A 21138-nucleotide genomic window follows, 5' to 3' on the forward strand; every position below is an offset into this window, starting at 1 on the left:
AAAGACAGTTAAGCTTTTTTCAGTGAGGCATTTCCTTCCTTACCTTCCTCACAGAAAGTTCTGCTTTATTTTTAGTAATATCCTGGCTCCTGGTATTGTATTTGTGCACATAATCCCTTCACAATAATGCTTAGCACTCTGGTGGCACCTTCCCTCCCAGGGAACTCAAAGGCCTTTACAAACATTAATTAGTTCTCCCAGCACCCCCGTGAAATGGTTGAGTCTTCCATTCCAGTCGGCATATTATTATCCACATTTTGTGATTTCGCCAAAAGTTCTTTTACTTTCTTTCCCAGTGTGCTTCCTAATGGAATTCACCTTTCATCCACAGGAGCCGGCCAGTTAGTTGCATGGTAAAGGAACGAAGCACAACCAAAGGAAGAACAAAAGAAAGGCATGAAGTGTGGTATCCAGACTCAGTGGGAAGTGGAAAGACCCTCCTCATTCTCCACCCTCGCTGGTACACCAGGGAAGGCAGAGGAGATAAGCACATGGGGACCTTCTCTTCAGGAGACCTGAGGAGAAACCTGACATGGGGTGGCGATGACAGACAACTTCCGCCCAGAGTGATGGGCGAATTCCTGTGATTCTGAGCTCTTGGACCATTTCCAGGGCTGGTGGGCTCTGTGGGGATGAACCTTAACCCACCCCAAGAGGTGAAAAGGACAACTTAGCTCAGAAGCCAATGGAAAAATCCTCACTGTTCTTCAGGTTCTGTGCTAAAACTTCACTGTGATATTTTTTCACCAGCTTTTTGTAAGAAAACTTACCAAATGTCTCAACATTTTACAAAAGTTTGGGTCTTTATGACTTACAAAATGTTTGAAAATGTATGTTAGCATTTCTGTATCTACTCAGATGTTTCCAAGTCCTAGTTTTTACTAAACACTTTATTTACTAAAATGGGAGCTCTGTAGAGTAATAAAGTGGCCATTTGTTAAAGGTGAACCCAGGAGACATGGGACCGGATTTCCCTTTTGACCGAACCCAAGAGGGCTGAGTAGGAGCCCTTGAAGTGGCTAATCATGATCCTCTAACAATCAGCCAATAGACTCGTTTGCACTCAAGTGATCACCCTCATCTAGCTTTCTGAGGAATTCCTACTGAGAAGTTATTTGGAAGGGGCAAGCCCATAGAAATTTTTTGTGGAAATATGCAAATAAAAAAGGATTTTTAAAAATTTTTATTTGGCACAGAAGCCAAGTGATTTTCCTTCACTTACAATGGAAATTGGGGTTTAAATTTGGACTGGTTTTAGGCTGTTACATGCTAAAATAAGATGGAGGGGGGGAAATGTGGAAGAAAGCTATAAAAATAGTATGAATTTAAGGTAAAATATAAGAATCTGACCAATGACAGGAAATTCTTTGTGCTCTAATTTCCTGACCACTGACCTCTGTGGGAGCTTAGTGCTGCCCCGCCGTCTTACTACACTTTTATGGGCCATTTACTCTCTTCCGAAACCTCCAACACTTCCTCCTCCATCCCCATACTCAGCTGAGAACAGAGCTTCCTATTTCATTAAGAAAAATAGTCCCAAATTTCCATCAAATCTCTCCACTTAACAGCCCAGTACCATCTACCCCGCCTTTCTCTCTATAGCCAGAGAGCACCTTTGTGTGCTTCTATTAGAGGCCAAGCCTGCCTCAGGGCCTGGGGCCTGTTATCTTTCCTGGCTCTGCCACTTATTAGGTCAGGATCTAGGGCTAAACTCCTTCATCTTTATTATGTCAGGAAAGCTCTGGTATCTTAATCTTATGAAATGTAGGCCACCACTGAGACCATTTCAAACAACCAACCAAGTACACTCCACAGTACTTATGATATTTCATGCAAATACCAGCCTGTTGATGGGTATCAACAGTTGAGAGGAGAGAGAGAGAGAGAGAGAGAGAAAAGAGATACTTTTAGCTAAAAGGATTCCAAGAGATTAGAAATGAGAAAAGCTCTATAGACCATCAAACTCAGAACAGAACATGAGTTTCTCATTGCAAACCAAGTAAAAGCTAAACTCACAATTTTTAGCAAATATAGAAGGTATTGTTTAGGAGTGGTGGAAAACAAAGTTGTATAATTATGGTGAAATCACCTTATATAACTTGCTTCCAAATCTAAATGTTGTTGAGTTTGTTTGTCATGAGAACCTGCAGAAAAGATTTTGACCATGTGCATTTTACAGACAATTTTTGAACAACTAATAAAATTCAGGAAACAAAATACTTTCCTATAATAAAATAGTATATATAATTACTATATGAAGATCAGCAGCAGTAATAATTATTGCGGCCACATAGTTAATGTGGCATAAATTTTTTTGACACTCCTTTTCAGAAGTTTAGAAAAATACAAATATGATTCTGACATCGATTCTGATGTGGGGGGTTTTCTTCCAATCATTGAGCTATTAACTCCATCCAATTCAATTCCAGGACTACCTGGTAATGGAGAGTCAGCTCCCACACAGTAAGAGCTTAGTCCTTTAAGACTACTTCCCCCTACAGCCACCACAATATCCCCCACCCACCCACGTTCAGATGACAATCATCAATCCAGTTTGTTACCTGTGCTTATGACTGTCCATAAATCAGAGGTTCCCATGACCCACTCTTTTGGGTTGATGAATTTGCTACAGTGGCTCACAGAACTCAGAGAAACATTTTACTTACTAAATCTCTGATCTATTATAAAAGATAAAACTCAGGATCAGCCAGATGGAAAAGATGCATAAGGCAAGATGTGGGGAAAGGGCACAGAGCTTCCATGCTCTCTGAGCCACCCTCCCCAAATCTCTGTATGTTGACTAACCCGTTCCTACATGGCACAATTGATTAAATCATTGGCCATTGGCATGGATCCTACATCCAGCACCCTACCTCTGTCCCCTCCTCTGTGGACACTTAGTATGTGATAGGCTGGTCTTTGAACAGGGTGGTAGGAAGAGATAGAGCAAGATTGAGCACATGCCCATGGAGGAATATGCATATAGACATTAGGAACACTGATATCCAATATGAAATTAAAATGTTTTCTTTTCATCATTGTAATTGGTTTTTTTTTTTTTTAAGATTTTATTTTATTTTTTTTATCCATGAGAAACACACAGAGAGAGGAAGAGACATAGATGGAGGGAGAAGTAGGCTTCCTGCAGGGAGCTCAATGAGGGACTTAATCCCAGGACCCCAGGATCATGACCTGAGCCAAAGGCAGAAGCTCAACCACTAAGCCACCCAGGTGTCCCTATAGTTTTTCCTTATTAGTAGTAGTTTTGTAAAAATCTATGGTCTGGCCTTAGCCTATGCACTGGGGACATTGAGGCAAGGTCCTTGCCCAAAGTCAGGACAGAGTGATAGGGGATTGCTGGTGACCTGGAGAGGCTTGTTAAGAGCTAGCACCAGAGGCTCAGGAGTGAGGAGTAGCTTACGTAGGGAAGATTGTGGGATAGAGGAGGGCAGCAAAGATCGTGTTAAGCTACTGGCAATATGTACTTGACAAACACTGAAGTATTCATCAGTGGAATCCCAGTCAGTATTTGAAGGAGTAAAACCAGTAGAGTGAACTTTTGGTTAGAGGGGAATGAAAACTTAAAGACATAAACTGGGTGTGAAAGGAAATGTGCCTTTGTTTTGTTGTAAGAGCCAGTGAAGTCTGAGACTATACTAGTTACATAATAACCCCTCAGTTTGTCTTGGGGTTTTTACCTTCTTCCCTTGTATGACTTCATGCACTAGCACTCAAAGAACAATGATAAACGATTGCCCTAGTTTCTGATATTTAATCATGTTACAGGCCATTGGTTTAGTATTACTATTTTAAGCATGTTAATGTTACCTTTGCCTTAAAAAAAAAAAAGAAATGAATGTTGAATTCCATACTGAATGCAGTTTTCTATTTTGATCTATTAATATGCTAAATTATTTGCTTTTGAGTAGTAATTTTTTAAAGGTACTTCTTTTACAGATATGTAGCTGGTGAAAGGGGGTTGGCACTAGGTTAGTCAGAGCAGGAATTGGGAGAACTTTTTCTTTATGCTCAGAAATAGTTTCAATAACCTAACAATGATTGGATTGGAGACTTGAATTAATTTTAGCCTATAAAACCATCTGAGCTTAAGAATTTTTGAGAGGAAATAAAAAAGGATTTTTGAGAGGTAGCTATATGAAAATCAACAATTTCACCAGGGTTTTCACATTCATTGGCACGATTATACAGAATTCTTGATTTTTTATTTCATTCATAAATATGATTTCTTTTCCCCTCAATTTTATGTATTTGTGGCCTTGTTATCTTTCAAAAAGCAAGCCAAAAAGCATATTAGTTTATTCTTGCTGCTGTAATATATTATCACAGTGGCTTAAAACAACACAAACTTATTCTGTAACAGTTCTGCAGGTCAGAAGTCTGCAATAAGTCTATGAAATGGGACTAAAATCAAGGTATTGGTGGGGCTGCTCTGGAGCTTGCAGAGAATCCTTTTCCTTGCTTTTCTAGCTTCCAGAGGCTGCCTGCATTCCCTGGCTCGTGGTCCCTTCTTCCATCTTCAAAGCCAGCAGTGTAGCACCTTCAGATTTCTCTCTCTGACCTCTCTGTCTCTGATCCTGATTCTCTTGTCTCCTTCTTTTCCTCCTTATGAGGGACTTTATGATTATGTTGGGCCTATACAGAAAATCCAGGGTACTCTCATCTCGGGATGTTTAACTTAATCATCTGTAAAGTTTTTTTGGCATTAAAGGTAACATATTATATTCACAGTCTCTGGGGACTAGAATGTGGATGTCTTTGTGTGTATATTTGTGTGTGTGGGGATCATTCTGTCTACCACAAAAATATTAATGTTTTGAATTTTGTTCTTCAAAGAATAGGCTATTAGATCAATCATTTCTGTTGTTTTTTTTTTGTTAATTTCAGCTTTTACATTTATATTTTCCTAAGGTTACTTTTGGAGTTATTTATGATAATTTTTTGAGATTTCTTAATTAGGTTAATCTTATTCTACTAATGAAAGTGTTTAGGTCTATAAATTATCTTCTGTGTAGTGTTAATTGAATTCCATAGATTTTGATATATAGTATTTTCATTATTTTCCAGATATTCTACTATTTTGATTTCCTCTTTGATTAAGGAATCATTTCAAGATGAATTCTGAACTTCCAAATAGTTGGGTTTTTGTTATTTCTACATTTCTCAGTTTTAGTTGCCTTTTTTTTTTTTTTAAAGATTTTATTTATTTATTTGAGAGATAGAGAGAGATCACAGAGGGAGAGGAAGAGGGAGAAGCAGATTTGTCACTGTGCAGGGAGCCCAACACAGGGCTCTATCATCTCAGGATCCTGAGATCATGACCTGAGCCAAAGGCAGACACTTAACCGACTGAGCCACCCAGACACCTCTAGTTGTTGTTGTTGTTTTAAAGATTTTATTTATTTATTTGAGAGACAGAAAGAGCAGGAGCAGGGGGAGGGGCAGAGTGAGGAGAAGCAGACTCCCCACTGAGCAGGGAGACTGATTCAGGGGCTCGATTCCAGGACCCTGGGATCATGACCTGAGCCAAAGGAAGATGCTTAACCAGTTGAGCCACCCAGGCACCCCTTGTCAGTTTTAGTTTTATTACGTGGTGATTAGAGGGTATATTCTGCACCATTTCTGTATTTGCAAATATTTTGTGTGTATGTATACACACTATTATGTAATTTATAAGATTATATAATGTGAGAATAAAATAATGTGCATTCTCTGCAGATTTTAAGCATATTTATCTGCTGTAAGTTATTTAGATTCTCTGTATCTTGGAGATAATTATTACGTCAATTTATAAAGAGCTTCTTTTTATTTTACAGCTCTATAATGTTCCATTGTATGGATATACTATAATTTATTTAAATAAACTCTATTGATAGATACTTGAATTGTTCTAATATTTTGCTATTATAACAAGTAAGTCTATAATGAATACTTCACCATTAAATGGTAAATAATATGCCATTTTGTACCTGTGGGAGTATATTTGGGGAATAAATTATAAATAAATCTCATTGGCTCTGTTTCTTTTTTTGCATCATATTCAAATATTTTATTATATCCCAAATCATATTGCCTATATTTTTAATTTTTGAAATTTCGAAGCAGTTGTATTCTAAACTTTTTTCCTTTTTCCTCAGAAAATGTCCCTCCTAATGTACTCTAGCTTTATCTTTCAGTGCTTTGTTTTTTCCCCACTGCCAACCTTTCCCCCCAGATTTTTGGCATCATTCCCCTGTTGCTATTTCCCTCTGGGATATATTAATCTGTGATTATTCTTGGTCCCAGATAATCTGTGCTCCATGTCCTTGATGCTCCTTTTACCTGTCAAAATTTTTATTATTGTTTACGATTATGTCGGCGCAATTAGTATTTAAATTGCTGTGGGTTTATGACAAATATATCAACACATTATTACATGTCATTTCCCATTTCACTGTATTCGACTGATTTAGTATGACTATATTTCACATTTAAAAAAAAAAGACATTTATTTATTTGAGAGAGCATGTGTGAATGGGGGTAGGGACAGAGGGAGAGGGACAGAGAGAGAGAACCCTCATTCGATCCTGCATTTGGTCCCTGGGCCCTGAGATCATGACCTGAGCTGAAACCAAAAGTTGGATGCTTAACTGATTGAGCCACATGGGCATCCCAAATATTTTTCACAGTTTGAGGTTTTTGAAATCAGGATGTAATATTATTAATATTAAAATCACAGTATTTTTTCCCCCAAAAGGATGTTTTTAAGTTAATAGTCTTAAAATTGATGGTGTCTTAAAACCAAGCATATCCTATCACATAGTATGTGCTCTGAATCAGAGGATGTGTTGAACTTCCTGGAGTTCATGGAATCAACCAGCTTTTTAAGTTGGTTCACAATATGTTGTACTTGATGCATAACCTTTGAAATACTTTACCTGGGGTTTATCTGTTCCCTGATTTCAGCATAGATGAACTCTATTTTTCTTTCTTTTCATTTCCTTTGGTTTTGTTGTGTGTGGTGTGTTAAGTGCATCATCTTAACCATCTTTCCAGAAATGTTTACCACAAGGTCTTGAAAGAGGAGTCTACAAATTTCCCAGTAATTTCGTAACCCATTTAAAACCTTGTAATATCTCTTTTGCCGAGATTTGCTAGAATGAATTCTTTTACCCAAAAGTGAGTCCTGAAAGATATAGGCTACTGGGATATATCTGACATAGACATTAGGTAAAAAGCCTAACCATGCACACAACTGTTAAAATGAAAACTGAAGGAAGGAAAGCAAATCAATTTGGAGCATTAGAATTTCTATGTGGACTATACTTGAAAAAATACGGCTAATTCAACCCATATATAATTTCAAAGGGTGCTTTGGTGTGTGCTCAGGTTTAACGGAAGGACTCAGGGAAACATGACAAAACGAACTCTAACATTCAGAAATTTAAGTAACAACAGGCCAGGGAAATAACTTGATTCTCTCTTTATAGCAACTTTTCTGTAGCCGTCTCTTGATTAAGATAAATTAAACATACACTCAAGTTTGGTTTTTCTATAAATTCAGTACTTATTTTTCCAAAGTGGAAAACCCATACATTATTTTAAAAACCTGTCTTATACATTAGAAATAACATAGAACTAAACATTTTTCAAGCAAGGGAGGGCAGAAGTCAGAGTTAACCTTATAAATACACTTTCTTGGTCATAAAGGAGTAAAAAGTTGGAAGCCATTCTTCTAAATTTTTTTGTTAGACAGAAACACTAATTTCACTATTCAAACTAAAACCTCTTGGAGCACTGGGAAAAAAAAAAAAAAAAAAAGCGTCAATGTGAGTATCCTGAAACCCTGAAGAGAATCTGGATCAACGACAAACATTTGACCAGATGCCAATAAAGCAAATTGTTTTCTTAAGACGGGAAGCTGGACATTTTCTCTTCTTGCTGAACTTAAATTTTCCATGAACTATACTGTGTAATTCAATCACAAACAAACCCAAATAATAGGATCACACAGTATTTTAAATCCATACACATGGGACTCAGGAATCAGAAGTAAAGTCCTCATGCAGATGAAGTCCTCATGCAGGTACATTGTTATTAGTGACACCTGACCTGTTCCTTTCCATGACTCAGATTTAACTGATATTGTTATAAAAAGGGCACAAATTACAAATAAAAAAAGATCATTTGCCTTTTTGATGGTAATAATTAGCTATCTAAAGATATAAAAAAATAATTGGTTTGTAATAGATTAAAGATGTAATGCTCTAAAATCTTTTTAAATTCTTAGCTTCCTGCCCCTTGCACCATCCCAGTGCCATGGAAACAGATGTCTGACTCCAGATTTAATTTCTCCCACCCCCGCCAAAAGACCTGTATCACCTAACCACTAACTCTCACCAACAAATTTCTCTCGTTTCCTGGGTCCCGAAAGCCTGATATCAATCAATTAATTAATTTTGCCTTCTTGCATTTTTTTTTTCCCATACTAGTGGTACTTCTGATTTTCAGACACACAGGCAGTGGTAGGTATTGCGCATTGCATCGGAGGTCCAGGAATTGGATGGAATGATGCTGGTTAGAATGTGGAATAGGGCTAGAGATGCATTTTGCCCTTTGCACATAACTTGTCAGTTTAAGGCTGATCTTCTAAACGTTATTATGAAATACTTAGGCATAAAAACATGTAGACTGTATTACAATCAACACCTGCATTTGCATCACCCACCCCGTTTAAGATATGACATTTCAACTTTTCTCCCCTGAGAAAATTCTCCCCAGTATTTGATGCTTTTCATTTCCCTTCATGTAGTCTTCTACTACACGTGTTCCCATAAACAACATAATTATCTTGCATGCCCTAAACTCTAAATGGCATAAGTATTCTTCTGAAATGTTCGTTTTTGAAATTCATGTTTTCCCTGTAGCTCTAATTACTTTTTTGTTGCCATAAGTATTGCATTGTATGTGTATGAGTATCCTATAGAAATCCATTCTCTGATGGGTAGGTTGTTTCCAGTTTCTTACTATTTACAAATAATGGTGCTATGATTTTCTTAAACATTACCTCATTGAAAACAACTTGCTCTGAGATACACACTGAGAACTCTGAGATTATAGGGTCTTCAACATAACTAGATATGCTAGTTGCTTTCTGAAGTAGCTGCAATTTATGCTCTAGCACCAGAGTGTGAAGCTCCACTGCTCCACATCCTTTGGGATTATGAACTCTGTGAGCAGGGTTTTAGCTGTTGGAATCGTTGGAATCGTCTGTGGCCTGGGTGAGGCTATATTTCTCCAACTATTGGAACTGCTAGTCATCCCAAGGATATTTCTAGTGTGGATCCATATTTTCATGTTAATTTTCAGGTTTCAAGCTTCTGTATCAGAAAGGTCGTGTGAATTCAAACCCAGAGGTAAGGTAAGTTCATAGAATTCTCAGAGGAGCTGGCTCTTTTCTTTTTTTAAAACATTTTTTTTTTTTTTTTTTTGTTCTTTTCTTTTCAAACCACAGCACAGACCAAGTCAAGAAAGGCTCCTTATGATCTCTCCGGTCAGCAGGAGGAATTCTTTTAATTTGGCCTTACACCGAAGGTGCTGATCTTTTAAATGATCTGGGCATGACATATGAGGCTCAGTTAGAACTTCTATGTCATGTGGGTTGAAGGGTCTGAGTGGTCATTAACATCCGAACTCCTCCTGATTGAGTTTGCCCCCTTCCTCCCCACCACCCAGCCTCCAGCCTGAAAGCCTGTGTCAGTTCAAGCTTACTGTTCTGGTTGTTATTTTATTGGCAGTGAGAATTTAAATGTTTTTCTGTCCACGCGTTTGGGGATAAGGTTTTTCTCTTATTTTCTGTGCCCTTAGCACTTAGAGGGAAGAAGGTATGGTCCTCTAATAACTAAAGGGAAAATGGGAAGCATATAAGTAATTTTGAGGTCCTATTTATTTCGTTATGTAAGCCTTATATTCTAAATCAGCAGAAAACGTTCCACAACCTATTCTGTCCACATGGCCAGACACTTGTCACATGTGGCTACTGATCACTTGAAATGTGGCTAACATGTCTGGTGAACTAAATGTTTAATATTATTTAATTTTAACTCATTAAAATTTAAACTTAAATAGCCACATGTGACTAGTGTCTATTATATTTGACAGCAGAGCTCTAAGTAGTGGTAATACTCTCTGTCCCCTGAGTGGTTTTATGTATATACTAATAAACCAATGTAGTCTGGGAAAAAAATGCCTTGCAAATCTTTTTTTGATAGTCCAAGGATATCTGAGACGTGACTTCAGAATATCTACCACCACAAAACTGTATAGTCCCATTATTGTGATAATCAGGTATTTCTCGCCTGACTTGTCTTTCTGGAAATTTTCAAAGATCTACAGTGAGCATGTCTCAGTGCACATTCTTTCCACTGCCACCTTCTTAACTGGAAGTCAGGGAATCAATTTCTGACAGTTTTTCAAAGATATTTATGGAATATTAAAGTGTCAAGAAATCCTAAAGATAAATAATTAAGAGCACAAGTATACATATTTTGAATACAGCATAAGACAATATTAAGAGTACAATTTGGTTTATCTTTGAACTGAGAGTTTACTGGTAACCTGAAAACATGTGCAAAGGAAAACATGAACATACAATTTATTTATAATATTTTATGAAACAAAATAAAGCAAGTCTACTGCTCTAGGCCTCGACTGGGATTATATTTCCAATTTTTTAAATTTGCAAAGAGCATTACGTGAAATAACTCTTAATTCTTTTTTTTACTGCCATAAGTATAGATTAAGAAGGCCAAAGCAAAAATGTAGGTGTGAATTATAATGAGAATAAATACATATTTGGAAACAATGCCATATAAATCTGGCTGGCCTTTAAAAATAAAGATCCATAAATATTTCTCACTATGAGGACTAATAATACACATGCATTTTTTATAAATGTATAAAACTGATGCTCACAGGCTGTGCATTTAGGAATGCAGTGAAACATTCTGGAGTAAGGAAAGCATTTCATGGGATGAATAAACTAGGTCAAAAATGAAAAAGCTAAAGTTTGCTTTTTAAAACTCAGCACACATTTCCAGATAAAACTGATTTAAACTCATGTTCAAAGATTTTCATGGATATTTTCATTGTATCCATATGATTTCAAATGTCTTTAAACACTGAAGCCTCTCAGTTCCAGTCAACATATTTCAGACCTTTTGCTTCTGAAGGATTTTTTTTTTGGGACACTCTCAAGACAGAATTTTTAAAAAAAGAAACAAGTTTTCTTCAGAAAGCATTTTAGCATCTTGAATAGGTATTCTTTCTCAGAGTGTATGTAGCCCGCTCTTTTCTTGATACTCTTCATAGAAACGTCTGAGTGATTTAGAAATTCTGGGTGTCACAGTGCTCAAGGCTCGAGTGAAATGTCTTCTCGTGATGGAGTTGGCTTGAATGTCTTCTTCTAGGGCCAGAAGGGCTGCCTCTCTACAGACAGCTATAATCTGAGGCAAAACAAACAAATAAAAACAAACATACTAAACAAGGGAGAGAAAAAACAATGAATGCTGGCTTTTTTTAGAAATGTTATATTTCAAATATTCATCTGTGGCAACTACTCTACAACTATAAGCACCCTGCTAACATCCAACTCCACTGTTATTCCGGTTCAGCTTTCAAAAGGATAAAAAGTGGGGATCCCTGGGTGGCTCAGCGGTTTGGCGCCTGCCTTTGGTCCAGGGCCTGATCCTGGAGTCCTGGGATCGAGTCCCACGTCGGGCTCCCTGCATGGAGCCTGCTTCTCCCTCTGCCTGTGTCTCTGCCTCTTTCTCTCTCTCATTGTGTCTCTAATGAATAAATGAATACAGTCTTTAAAAAGAAAAGGATAAAAAGTAATCACCTTCATTCCAAAACACTGTATTAAGTATTCAGAATCAGGAGCAGCAGAAAGATATATAAGATATGGCATTTGTTCTCAGGAAGCTCACAACTGGAAAGGCGGAGCACATGTGCAGGCACGTTCTTCTAATAGGAGACGACAGAAGGGGAGTGTGTTTGTGCGGTGGGGACAGGTAGGAACTGAGTGGTAAGGGGGTGAGGGCAGAGGAAGGAGCTACTCTGATATACAGTGAGGTCCTGCTCATCGCACACCTTGTCACGGCCGGCCGAGGATTTCCACATTCCTCTCGACCTTTGATGTATTACCGACATGTAAAAGCATTTCTTTAGGTGCATCTCTTGAATGAGTTCTTAAATCTTGGGAATAGCAGATAGAGGTTTTCTCCGTTTACTTTGGAGAGCTGCATTAGAACAGAGAAGTGAATTTTGTTTACTCAGTGAGGAAAGCTGGAAGAGCTGAGAAGAATCTGGGGAGGGGGTGCAGTGGCCGTGGGGGGGTGGGGTGGGGAGACAGAGTGGGCGGTAGGAAAACGGAAGGGGAGGAAGGTTCAAGTCTTGAATCCTGAAATGTGTTTTTAAGCTCTCTGGACTTCAGACAGCGGAAGCAGGCTGATGCCAGTGTCATTCTAAAGACACATTACTGTGGTGAAAAGAGCTTGTGGGATGAAAAGAGATATTGTGATTTTCAGGGCAACAGGGAAAACAGTGATTGATACTGACTGCACCTTTATATCGGTAAATGAAAGGGCCAGCTGAAACACATTTGTCCGGCCATTCAGCATATTTTCTCTGTTTGTTCACTTACTGAAAAGAGTTCCTCTGCTTATGCTGGGCTAATGGCTGCCAAAGCAGTTTAGTAGCTTTTTAGGGGATTTAGCAGCATGTTTAGGGAGCTTTCAAAAAACATGCATAGATTTAGATGGCTTTGTCAAATTACGACAATGTAGCTATTAGTTCTGGGCTTCATTAATGAGCGCTGAAGTTGACTACAGTAGTTACGCATGTTAATGCTTTTCCAAAAAGAGTGGTTACCAACTTGGGGAAGGAAAGAACAAAACTTTCAGGGATTTGTGAAAACGACTTTATCATGTATTCTGGTGTAAAAAGAGTTATTTTGAAAACAGGATGTAATAATTAATAAGCATAGTAAAAGCACATGAAATGCCCAGCACGGTAAGCTGGCTATCCAATGGTTCCACTCTGTTCCAAAGGGAGCTTGAGGACCTCCACGAAGGGAGGTAAAGGGACCAAGCCTCAACCCTCTCCTTTCCTCCATCTGAGCAGCACTTCTGTCATCTCCAAGAATTTTTTTAAAAAGATATTTTATCTAGTTATTAGAGAGAGAGAGAGAGAGAGAGCCCACACAAGTGGGGGAGAGGCAGAGGGAGAAGAAGACTCCCCGCTGAGCAGGGAGCCCGACGCCTGGGGCTCCATCGAGATCAAGGATCATGACGTGAGCTGAAGGCAGATGCTTAACCCACTGAGTCACCCAGGCGCCCCTGTTATCTGCAAGAATTTGAAGCAATGGTTGCAAGGCTGAGAAGTTTGAAGAAGAATCACTGAAGAGGCAAAAAGGACTGAGTTTTTTCCTGCTGGCTGGTGGACTTTTAGCTCTTCCTCTGAGATAGTATAGGGAATGTTTCCCTTATGTGGATCCTTCCCCAGGCTAAGTGGAGTAGTCACCAGCCCTGGGCCAATGCCCTTCATAACTGAGACTTATCTCAGAGAATACCAGACCTAGCACACAATGCCTAGAAACATTTACTTAGTATCTACCACACATGCTAGATAATTACTAATGACTGTGCTAATTAATTGCTTTGTGAACACTGCCCCCCCCCGCCACCAATTTTGTACAATGCAGTGGTCCCACTAATAGTGTGCAAAATCTGATGGGAGCATGGCAAATGGAGTGGTCAGATAAGCATGTGTAAGGTGATGGTGGGGGGTGTGGGGAGGTTAGGTTGAGGAAAGGGGAGGTGACTGCAAGGCTGCCCGGACCCTTTCCAAATTCTTGGAATTTGGTTCACATGGCCAGATGGTGGGTAGCTCATAGTGCTGGTACATCTGAGAAAGTGACCAACAGTCTTATGGGCTTCCTCTCTCAATACACAGTAATCAAACTGGGAGAAGAAATGATTATACACCTCTAGTTCCTGGAATCTCAGGTGGCCTAATAAGGCAGGATAGAGAAACGTAGGTAGTGGGGAGTGACAGGTCACTGAGGCCCTGAAGGCTGTCCTTAGGGTCAGCAACCTTGCGTAATTCCTCTTTGCGCATCAACTTTCTTTCCTTCACATCTTTTGTCTACAGATTTTCCGAAGCTATACATTAATTTTTGCCTTTCTGTGGTAGCTTTCAGGGCAGTGCCAGAGGGGGCACTGGTGGTGAGATGCGGTCAGAGCAGTAACAGCCACTTGAAAGCTAGACATTTGTAACTTAGAGCCTCTAGCATATGTTAACATTCAAGAGTAATTGCCCTACTATATTTAGTGCTGGCCTGACCCTTAATGAACAATTCCACCTAATTTGGAGAACTACAAAATTGTGAGGTATAGGAAACTTGGACAGGGTTTTGACGAGAGCACTGAGAAATGTTTGAGTTAGACAGAGATGGCCCTTAGAATCTTTGAGAGACAATGACCAGGAGAACACTGAATACTGATGCTTTCAAGCACCTCATATGGAGGTGTCTTCCTCTGCACAGAAGAAGGACAATAGTCGTTTCCACTTTCGGAGCAGCAGCAGGACTGTCTGAATTCAACACTTGCCTCAATAAATGTTTTCCTGTTTCATATTATTTTTAAGGGATGCCATGAAGAACCGGTCCATTAGGCAATACTTTGTTCCACTTCTATTTTCCTATCATATTTGCTTTAGCAATGCGCAACCAGGAGGTGAGAGGAAGTAGGACGCTACAAATCACTAACCATCAGTCAGCATCCACTTTATAGCTACTCTGTACAACTGCTGGAAGGGGCTAGGGAGAGGATCCAGAGATGTTCAAGACAGGGTTATCTGTCGTCTGGTGTTCCCCAGCCAGTGTGTGGGGGGGGAGTGGATATCAACTGACAGCCACGTGTGACATGGTGTTAGAGGTACTGCAAAGCACGGCTAACAGGAAAGTGCTTTGGTATGGAGAGCAAGAGAGAAATTACTGCTTCATGAACCACAGTGGGAAGGACAGAATTTTGGTATGTATACAGGACAGAAGAAGGCATGCTGGGCAGGAGGGATAAAGTGAGCAAAGAAACAGCAAGGTGGGGAGGGAGAGACCAGAAATGGTATTGATTTAGCCTAAGGAGCCAGGATGGGGAATTAAAAAAAGAGAGAAGGGGATCCCTGGGTGGCGCAGCGGTTTGGCGCCTGCCTTTGGCCCAGGGCGCGATCCTGGAGACCCGGGATCGAATCCCACATCGGGCTCCCGGTGCATGGAGCCTGCTTCTCCCTCTGCCTATGTCTCTGCCTCTCTCTCTCTCTCTCTCTCTGTGACTATCATAAATAAAAAAATAAAAATAAAAAAAAAATAAAAAAATAAAAAAAGAGAGAAGAGTGGTTCTGTCATCAAAATGTCACTAAAAAGAACAATGATAGTTTTCAGAAGTCATGCAGGCCCTACTGACAGTGAAGCCTAGTCCATGACAGTCCTCTCTAAAGCTCTAACCCCAATTCACAAGCAGCTGATGCGTAAGCAGCTGACAGAGAATAATTCCTAAAGGTTCCTTTGTTTTTATTTTTTCCTCATGAAAGGGCTTCTTAGAAATCCCAAAAGGAAAAATCATTAATTGGATTACTGGATCTTCTCTCCTAACCCAAATAAAAAGGTAGGCCTGATAATGGAAGTATTCTTAGGAGGTTCATTTCATGGCTGGTTTCTATTTGCTCTGGGGTCACTTATACTTCCCAAGAAAAGTGCAGCTTTCCTGCTTGCTCTCAGGGCCCATGCCAGCATCGCCCTTGACATATTAATATCTTTTCAGAGGAAGAAGTATTTCATGATCAAATAAATTTTAGGTAACAGTGCACAGACTCTGCTGCCCACACTGCACAGTAGAGTTTTAAAGATTTTTGCGAAGGCTGGCAATGGTAATCTGCTTAATTGTCTTCAACCCTGGGGTTCCCACAGACCTCTTCCTATTGCCCTGGTTTTGGCAGAACACCTAAAAATAGGTGGCTATTTTTCGAGGATCTTCAGCACACACTCTGGGAGGTATTAACCATACCAAACAATTTAATCAGGGCACAATATTGCTTTTGCCTACTGCATATCCTTTTTTTTCTTTGGCTCTCTCCTATTCCAGAGTAGAGAAGAGAGGGGAAGGCAGAAAAAAGAGACTGGGGAAGGACCAGTCTGTCTAATATGGCCAAAGGGCAGCAACCACAGCACACACTTGTGCTCTGGAGATGCCAATGGTCAATGCATATTTGTAGAATAGAACCAAATAGTTCCTTAAACTATAAACGAGTTTCCAAAAAGTGCACAGTATGTGCATGTTTTTCATATTTGGTCCATATCCTATAATATTTTTACTTATGCTTCATATAGCCTACACTTTTGCCAGTTATACTTAAGTTTCTGGGATGGTAACATCAGTAACAAACATTGTTTAACGCTATGATGTATGTTATCTGAAGCAATATTTCAGTCTGGGGCACTACTTTGAACCTAGTTCTTTCCTTCGAAGTAATATAAATTAGAAATGTTATCAAGAATACAAGTATGCCTGTGTTATTTTGAGGGTTGCTTCCTCAGGCATCAACATTTGTTACATGTGGACAGGAACTTTTTTGCTGGGTTGTCATGGGGAAAACTGCACTGTCACTGAGAAATAGCCCTGAAAATTTACTGATAATGTAGCAATACATATCAGGTTAGAGGACTGAAATGGAAGCTTGGGGACAAAAAAAAAAGTACAAATAGTGATCTGTTGTCCCATTTGATGAAACTACCGTGGTATCCATGAACTACTGAGGGATTTTCTTTTCTGTTATCAAACTTTGAAAAGGTGAGGGCTTTTTAGATAAATTTGCCAAATTCTCTCTATTGAGGATTGTGTTCTATAGAAACTGAGAAGGGCTTTCAATTTAAAGTAGGGCCTTTCTCATTACCATCTATCTCTAAGGTTTGTGAGACAACCTAATGAGGTAAGTGTGTGTATGTATATGTGTGACCTCTCTATGGTGTATCCAGGGCCCACACAACTCATCACTCTGCTAGCATCACATTCAAAACCACATGTGGTCTGGGACTGTTGAGTGGTGGGGGAATTCAGTTGAATTTCTCCCATGAGACCACAGAAGAACCTCATGAGAAGATGTGTAGGATAGATGACTATGAAACACAGACTGTCTGGAATGTTAAACCAACCTGTTTAGAAAGAAACCTCTTGGCACCTGAATGCCTTAACATCTTTGGCAAAAAGACTCTTGGAAGCTTTCCCCTAATCCGTTCACCATGTCCTCCTCTTTCCCCATAGGGTGCAGACTAGATCATTTAAATGAATTATCAGTCAACTACCTCTAAGGTTGCTTTCGCCATTAGGCTAGAAAAGCAACACCGTTTTGGCTGGCTCTGTAAAACTGAGTGTCTGTAGTCTGTGTTCTTTTTCAGTTTTGACTAAAAAATCAATAACCAAACTTTTAAGATATATGTATGCCTTGCTGCAAAAGTGACAATATTATTTGTTTGAGAAAATGAGACAAAAGACTAGCAGAGTGGGCCTAAGATTTCACTGTCAGAGATAAACTAAGACACATTCAGTGGCGATGAAACCCATTTATTTGGTACCAACATGTCACAAATTCTCTGTCCATTTATTCTGCAATAATAACAGAGCTATCAGATTATCTGAAAAACAACATAAAATAAGCAGGAACTCCTATATGAAAGATTTAGGCATATTTGAAATGAGTTCCTAAAAGGTAGGAAAAGATTTTTAATGAAAATGTTTAGAAATCTTCAAAACTGAGGAAAATAGTAATTGTTTTCAATGCAGGAAAAAAGTAACTCAGCAGTAAAAGAGGACATATAAACATGAATTTTCATGCTATGCTTGCCCTCTGAATAAGTAGTGCCTTTACAGCAACAATACAGCAATAACTGGATTACTGAGACAACTCCACTTGGGGGGGTGGGGTGGGGTGGGGAAGCAACTTCCCAGGATGAGAAGGCTCTTGACCATTGAACCTTGGGAAATCTAATTACCTCACTTTTAAATGCAAAAGGGCAAAAGAGGCAATTGTGCAGAATTCTGAATGCCATGAAGAATAAGAACAATGTCTTACTTCACTGTGGAAAAAAAAAATGAAACCTCTTACACATAGCCTACGGTTCTTTCCCCCAATCCACCAGACAAGAAGAGTTTAAACAGGTGGCTCAGCTTAGTAAAAGAGAAACAGGCGGATTGCAAAAATTAAAACCCACATGGTTTCTAAGTAGGCAGTAGGAATTTTAAAAAATAATGATGTGATAAACAGTCAAGGCAAAGACTTCACCAAAACTAATCAGTAGGAAGGAAAACCTGAAAGTGTTGGGCACTTCTTTGGGTATTCATCCTCCTGTGCTATAACCCTGCCTTTGTTTTTTTCCAGTTTAGCAGTAGCACCATCTTCTTTTCTGGGGCACTGACAGATTAGGAACCCACATATTAATTTATTTTTATTTATTTTTTCATGTATTAATTTAGGTATAGTTGCTTCCATTTCCAGGTAAGGCCCTTCTTTTGACTGTAACCAGTTTAGGAGCAGGACATCTGGAACACGACCCCACAGGCGGCATGTAAGGTTGGGAAAAAAGCTTGCTGCCCCAGTAGAACTCCTGGGTTCACTCCCCACAGGCAGGCTGAGATTCTAAGGCAGCAGTCCCCGGGGCCCTGACCCCCTCGCTGAGATGACCCGTGTCCACCGCAGCGGTCCCCGGGCCCTAGCCCCCTCGCTGAGGTGATCTGGGGGTGGCCGGAGCCTGCACCTGGTTTCGCGGGCTCCAGGCCGGGCCGGGCAGGGCAGGCCAGGCGGCAGCGGTCCGCAGGAGGAGCGTCCGCAGGAGGAGCGTCCGCGGGAGGAGCGTCCGCGGGAGGAGCGTCCGCAGAAGGAGCGTCCGCCCGGGCCGCTGCACGAGCCCACGCACAGGCCGCCGCTGCTCCGCTGCTGGGAGAAGAAAGCGCGCTTCCCGCGAGGCCTAAATGTGCTTTTCGGCTTGGGTTTCGAGTGTACTAAGTAGCTTTAAAGAATCCGCCAAGAGAAATGGGCTGCAGCGCTTTTAAGCGCCTTAGGTATTTTCAAGAGAGGCTTTGTTCACGGCGTCTTCTGCGTGGAGCACCTGCGACCTGTTGCGCGCAACTGGGCTGCAGGGTGGCTGCGCGGGGGCTAGAGCGGAGGCCCGGAGGAGCGGGCGGCCCGCACCGGGCACTTTACCACCGTGTATTTTTAGCTCTGAAAAGCACAAACCAACTGGTATGGGAATGGAGACAGCAGGAGCCACGCGGGAGGGAAGGAGAGGGAAGGAGAGGGGCGAGAGCCGAACACACTGGGAACCCCTAGTCCTTCCTCTATTCAAGAAGGTTTTTTTTTTTTTTTTTTTTTTTTAAACAAGTTTCCCTACTGTCTGGAAGTAGTATTTCTTTCTTTCTTTTTTAAAAAGATTCTATTTATTCATTCATGAGAGACACAGTGAGAAAAAGGGGCAGAGACACAGGCAGAGGGAGAGGGAGAAGCAGGCTCCATGCAGGGAGCCCGAGGTGGGACTCGATCCCGAGGCTCCAGGGTCAGTCAGGTCCTGGGCTGAAAGGCAGGCAGGCGCTAAACCGCTGCCCCTCTATTCAAGAAGTTTTTATTGACCACCTGGAAGGTACCCAGGGGAATCTAGTAGTGAAGAAAACAAAATGATGGGGGTGGGGGTGATCTCACATTTTAAGGAATTACCTAACTATTGTCCTTGGGCTAGATTCCCTTGGATTGTCTGCGAAATACGCTTGATGATGATCAATCTGACTGGGATTCTGTTAGGGTTACACTGTTTAGAATGCCATACATAGTAGCAAGTCGAAAGAAATTAAACACTAAAGCCTAATGACATTAAAGAAGGTGGAAAAACCCCTTGGTGGCTTAATTTTACGGTTTTAAAGTTATTCTGAGGTCTCTAAAATACATACCTGAAGCAGATGTACATCAAGTGTGCAACATTTCATTATTATCTGCATGGAGAACACCACACTAGTGTTTACTTCTTAAAAATTTACAAAGGAATCCATCGTTCCACAGGGCTTTGGGGCAGGAAAGATCTGGAGTTTTCATTATTACTGCTTCTACAACCATCTGCACTTAGGGGAACTTTAAATGTTTCTAACAACTGAACCATACAAGATTGAAAAAAAAAAAAAAAAGAGTATTTTTAGTTTTGAAAAGAACATACCAACTGGTACGGGAATGGAGAAAGCAGGAACCACGGGGTAGGTAAGGAGAGGGATGACAGGGCAAACACATTGGGAACCCCTAGTCATTCCTCTATTCAAGAAGTTTTTATTGACCACCTAGAAGGTACCGGGTAGAAGGTACCCAGGGGAATCTAGTAGGGAAGAAAACAAAATGCTTTCATAGAACAAGGTGTGCAAAGTACTGGCTAATCTATTTACTCTTTAAGGTTCATGGTAAATGTTTCCATTGGTAGGCATCCCTGAAGGCAACTTCACTAATTCCCCAGGCCTGATTGCTTTAGAATCACCTGTTTTATGGTCTGGTAGCAACTTGTACTGTTCTATCATATTACAATTGTCAGCAAAGATACAGAGTTATTTGTGGTAAATGTCTCTCTCCCTCACTAGATTAGAAGTCCCACAAAGGCTCTTTAGTCTTTGTTCTACTCCTCAAATGTACCAGGTTAGCATGTCCCTTGACCTGTCCCTCCCTTGGGACCTCCTGCTGAAGTAATCTCTGAACAGTGATATAAATTAGTTTTTGCCTTAAAACACACACACACACACACACACACACACACACAGTCCTGCTGTGACAACTGCAGCCAAATAATTGCCTACTATGGACTAAAAAAAAAGTAAAAATGTCTTCAGAACAATGGGTCATCCTAAGTTGAGGTATGTATTTATGAATCTTGTAAGGCTGCTGACCAAGCTATAGCCAGAAAGCTGGAAGAAGCACCAGAATTGGGTAAAAGCATCCAGGTATGGGAGAGCTTGAGGTTGGTCCCAGGCAAAGAGAAGAGCAGGGCAGGGAATGTTTTTGGGACAC

General features: G+C 40.3%; 1 protein-coding gene across 3 annotated transcripts in view; it reads right to left on the bottom strand.

The window, feature by feature from the left end:
• The window catches only part of SPATA5 (spermatogenesis associated 5), a 351344-nt gene that overhangs the window by 21971 nt on the left and 308235 nt on the right, over positions 1-21138 (bottom strand). Inside the window, exon 16 of one of the 3 annotated variants that reach the window (XM_038564717.1) lies at positions 7466-11501. The exons of 1 other annotated variant lie outside the window; for it this stretch is intronic. In XM_038564717.1, the coding sequence (XP_038420645.1) occupies positions 11325-11501 (177 nt within the window). In that variant the 3' untranslated portion in view covers positions 7466-11324. Of the gene's footprint in view, positions 1-7465; positions 11535-21138 lie in introns of those variants that run through there. One more of the 3 variants, XM_038564716.1, reaches the window with a different exon arrangement.

Source organism: Canis lupus, chromosome 19 (assembly GCF_011100685.1).
Source record: "Canis lupus familiaris isolate Mischka breed German Shepherd chromosome 19, alternate assembly UU_Cfam_GSD_1.0, whole genome shotgun sequence".
NCBI lineage: Eukaryota > Metazoa > Chordata > Mammalia > Carnivora > Canidae > Canis > Canis lupus.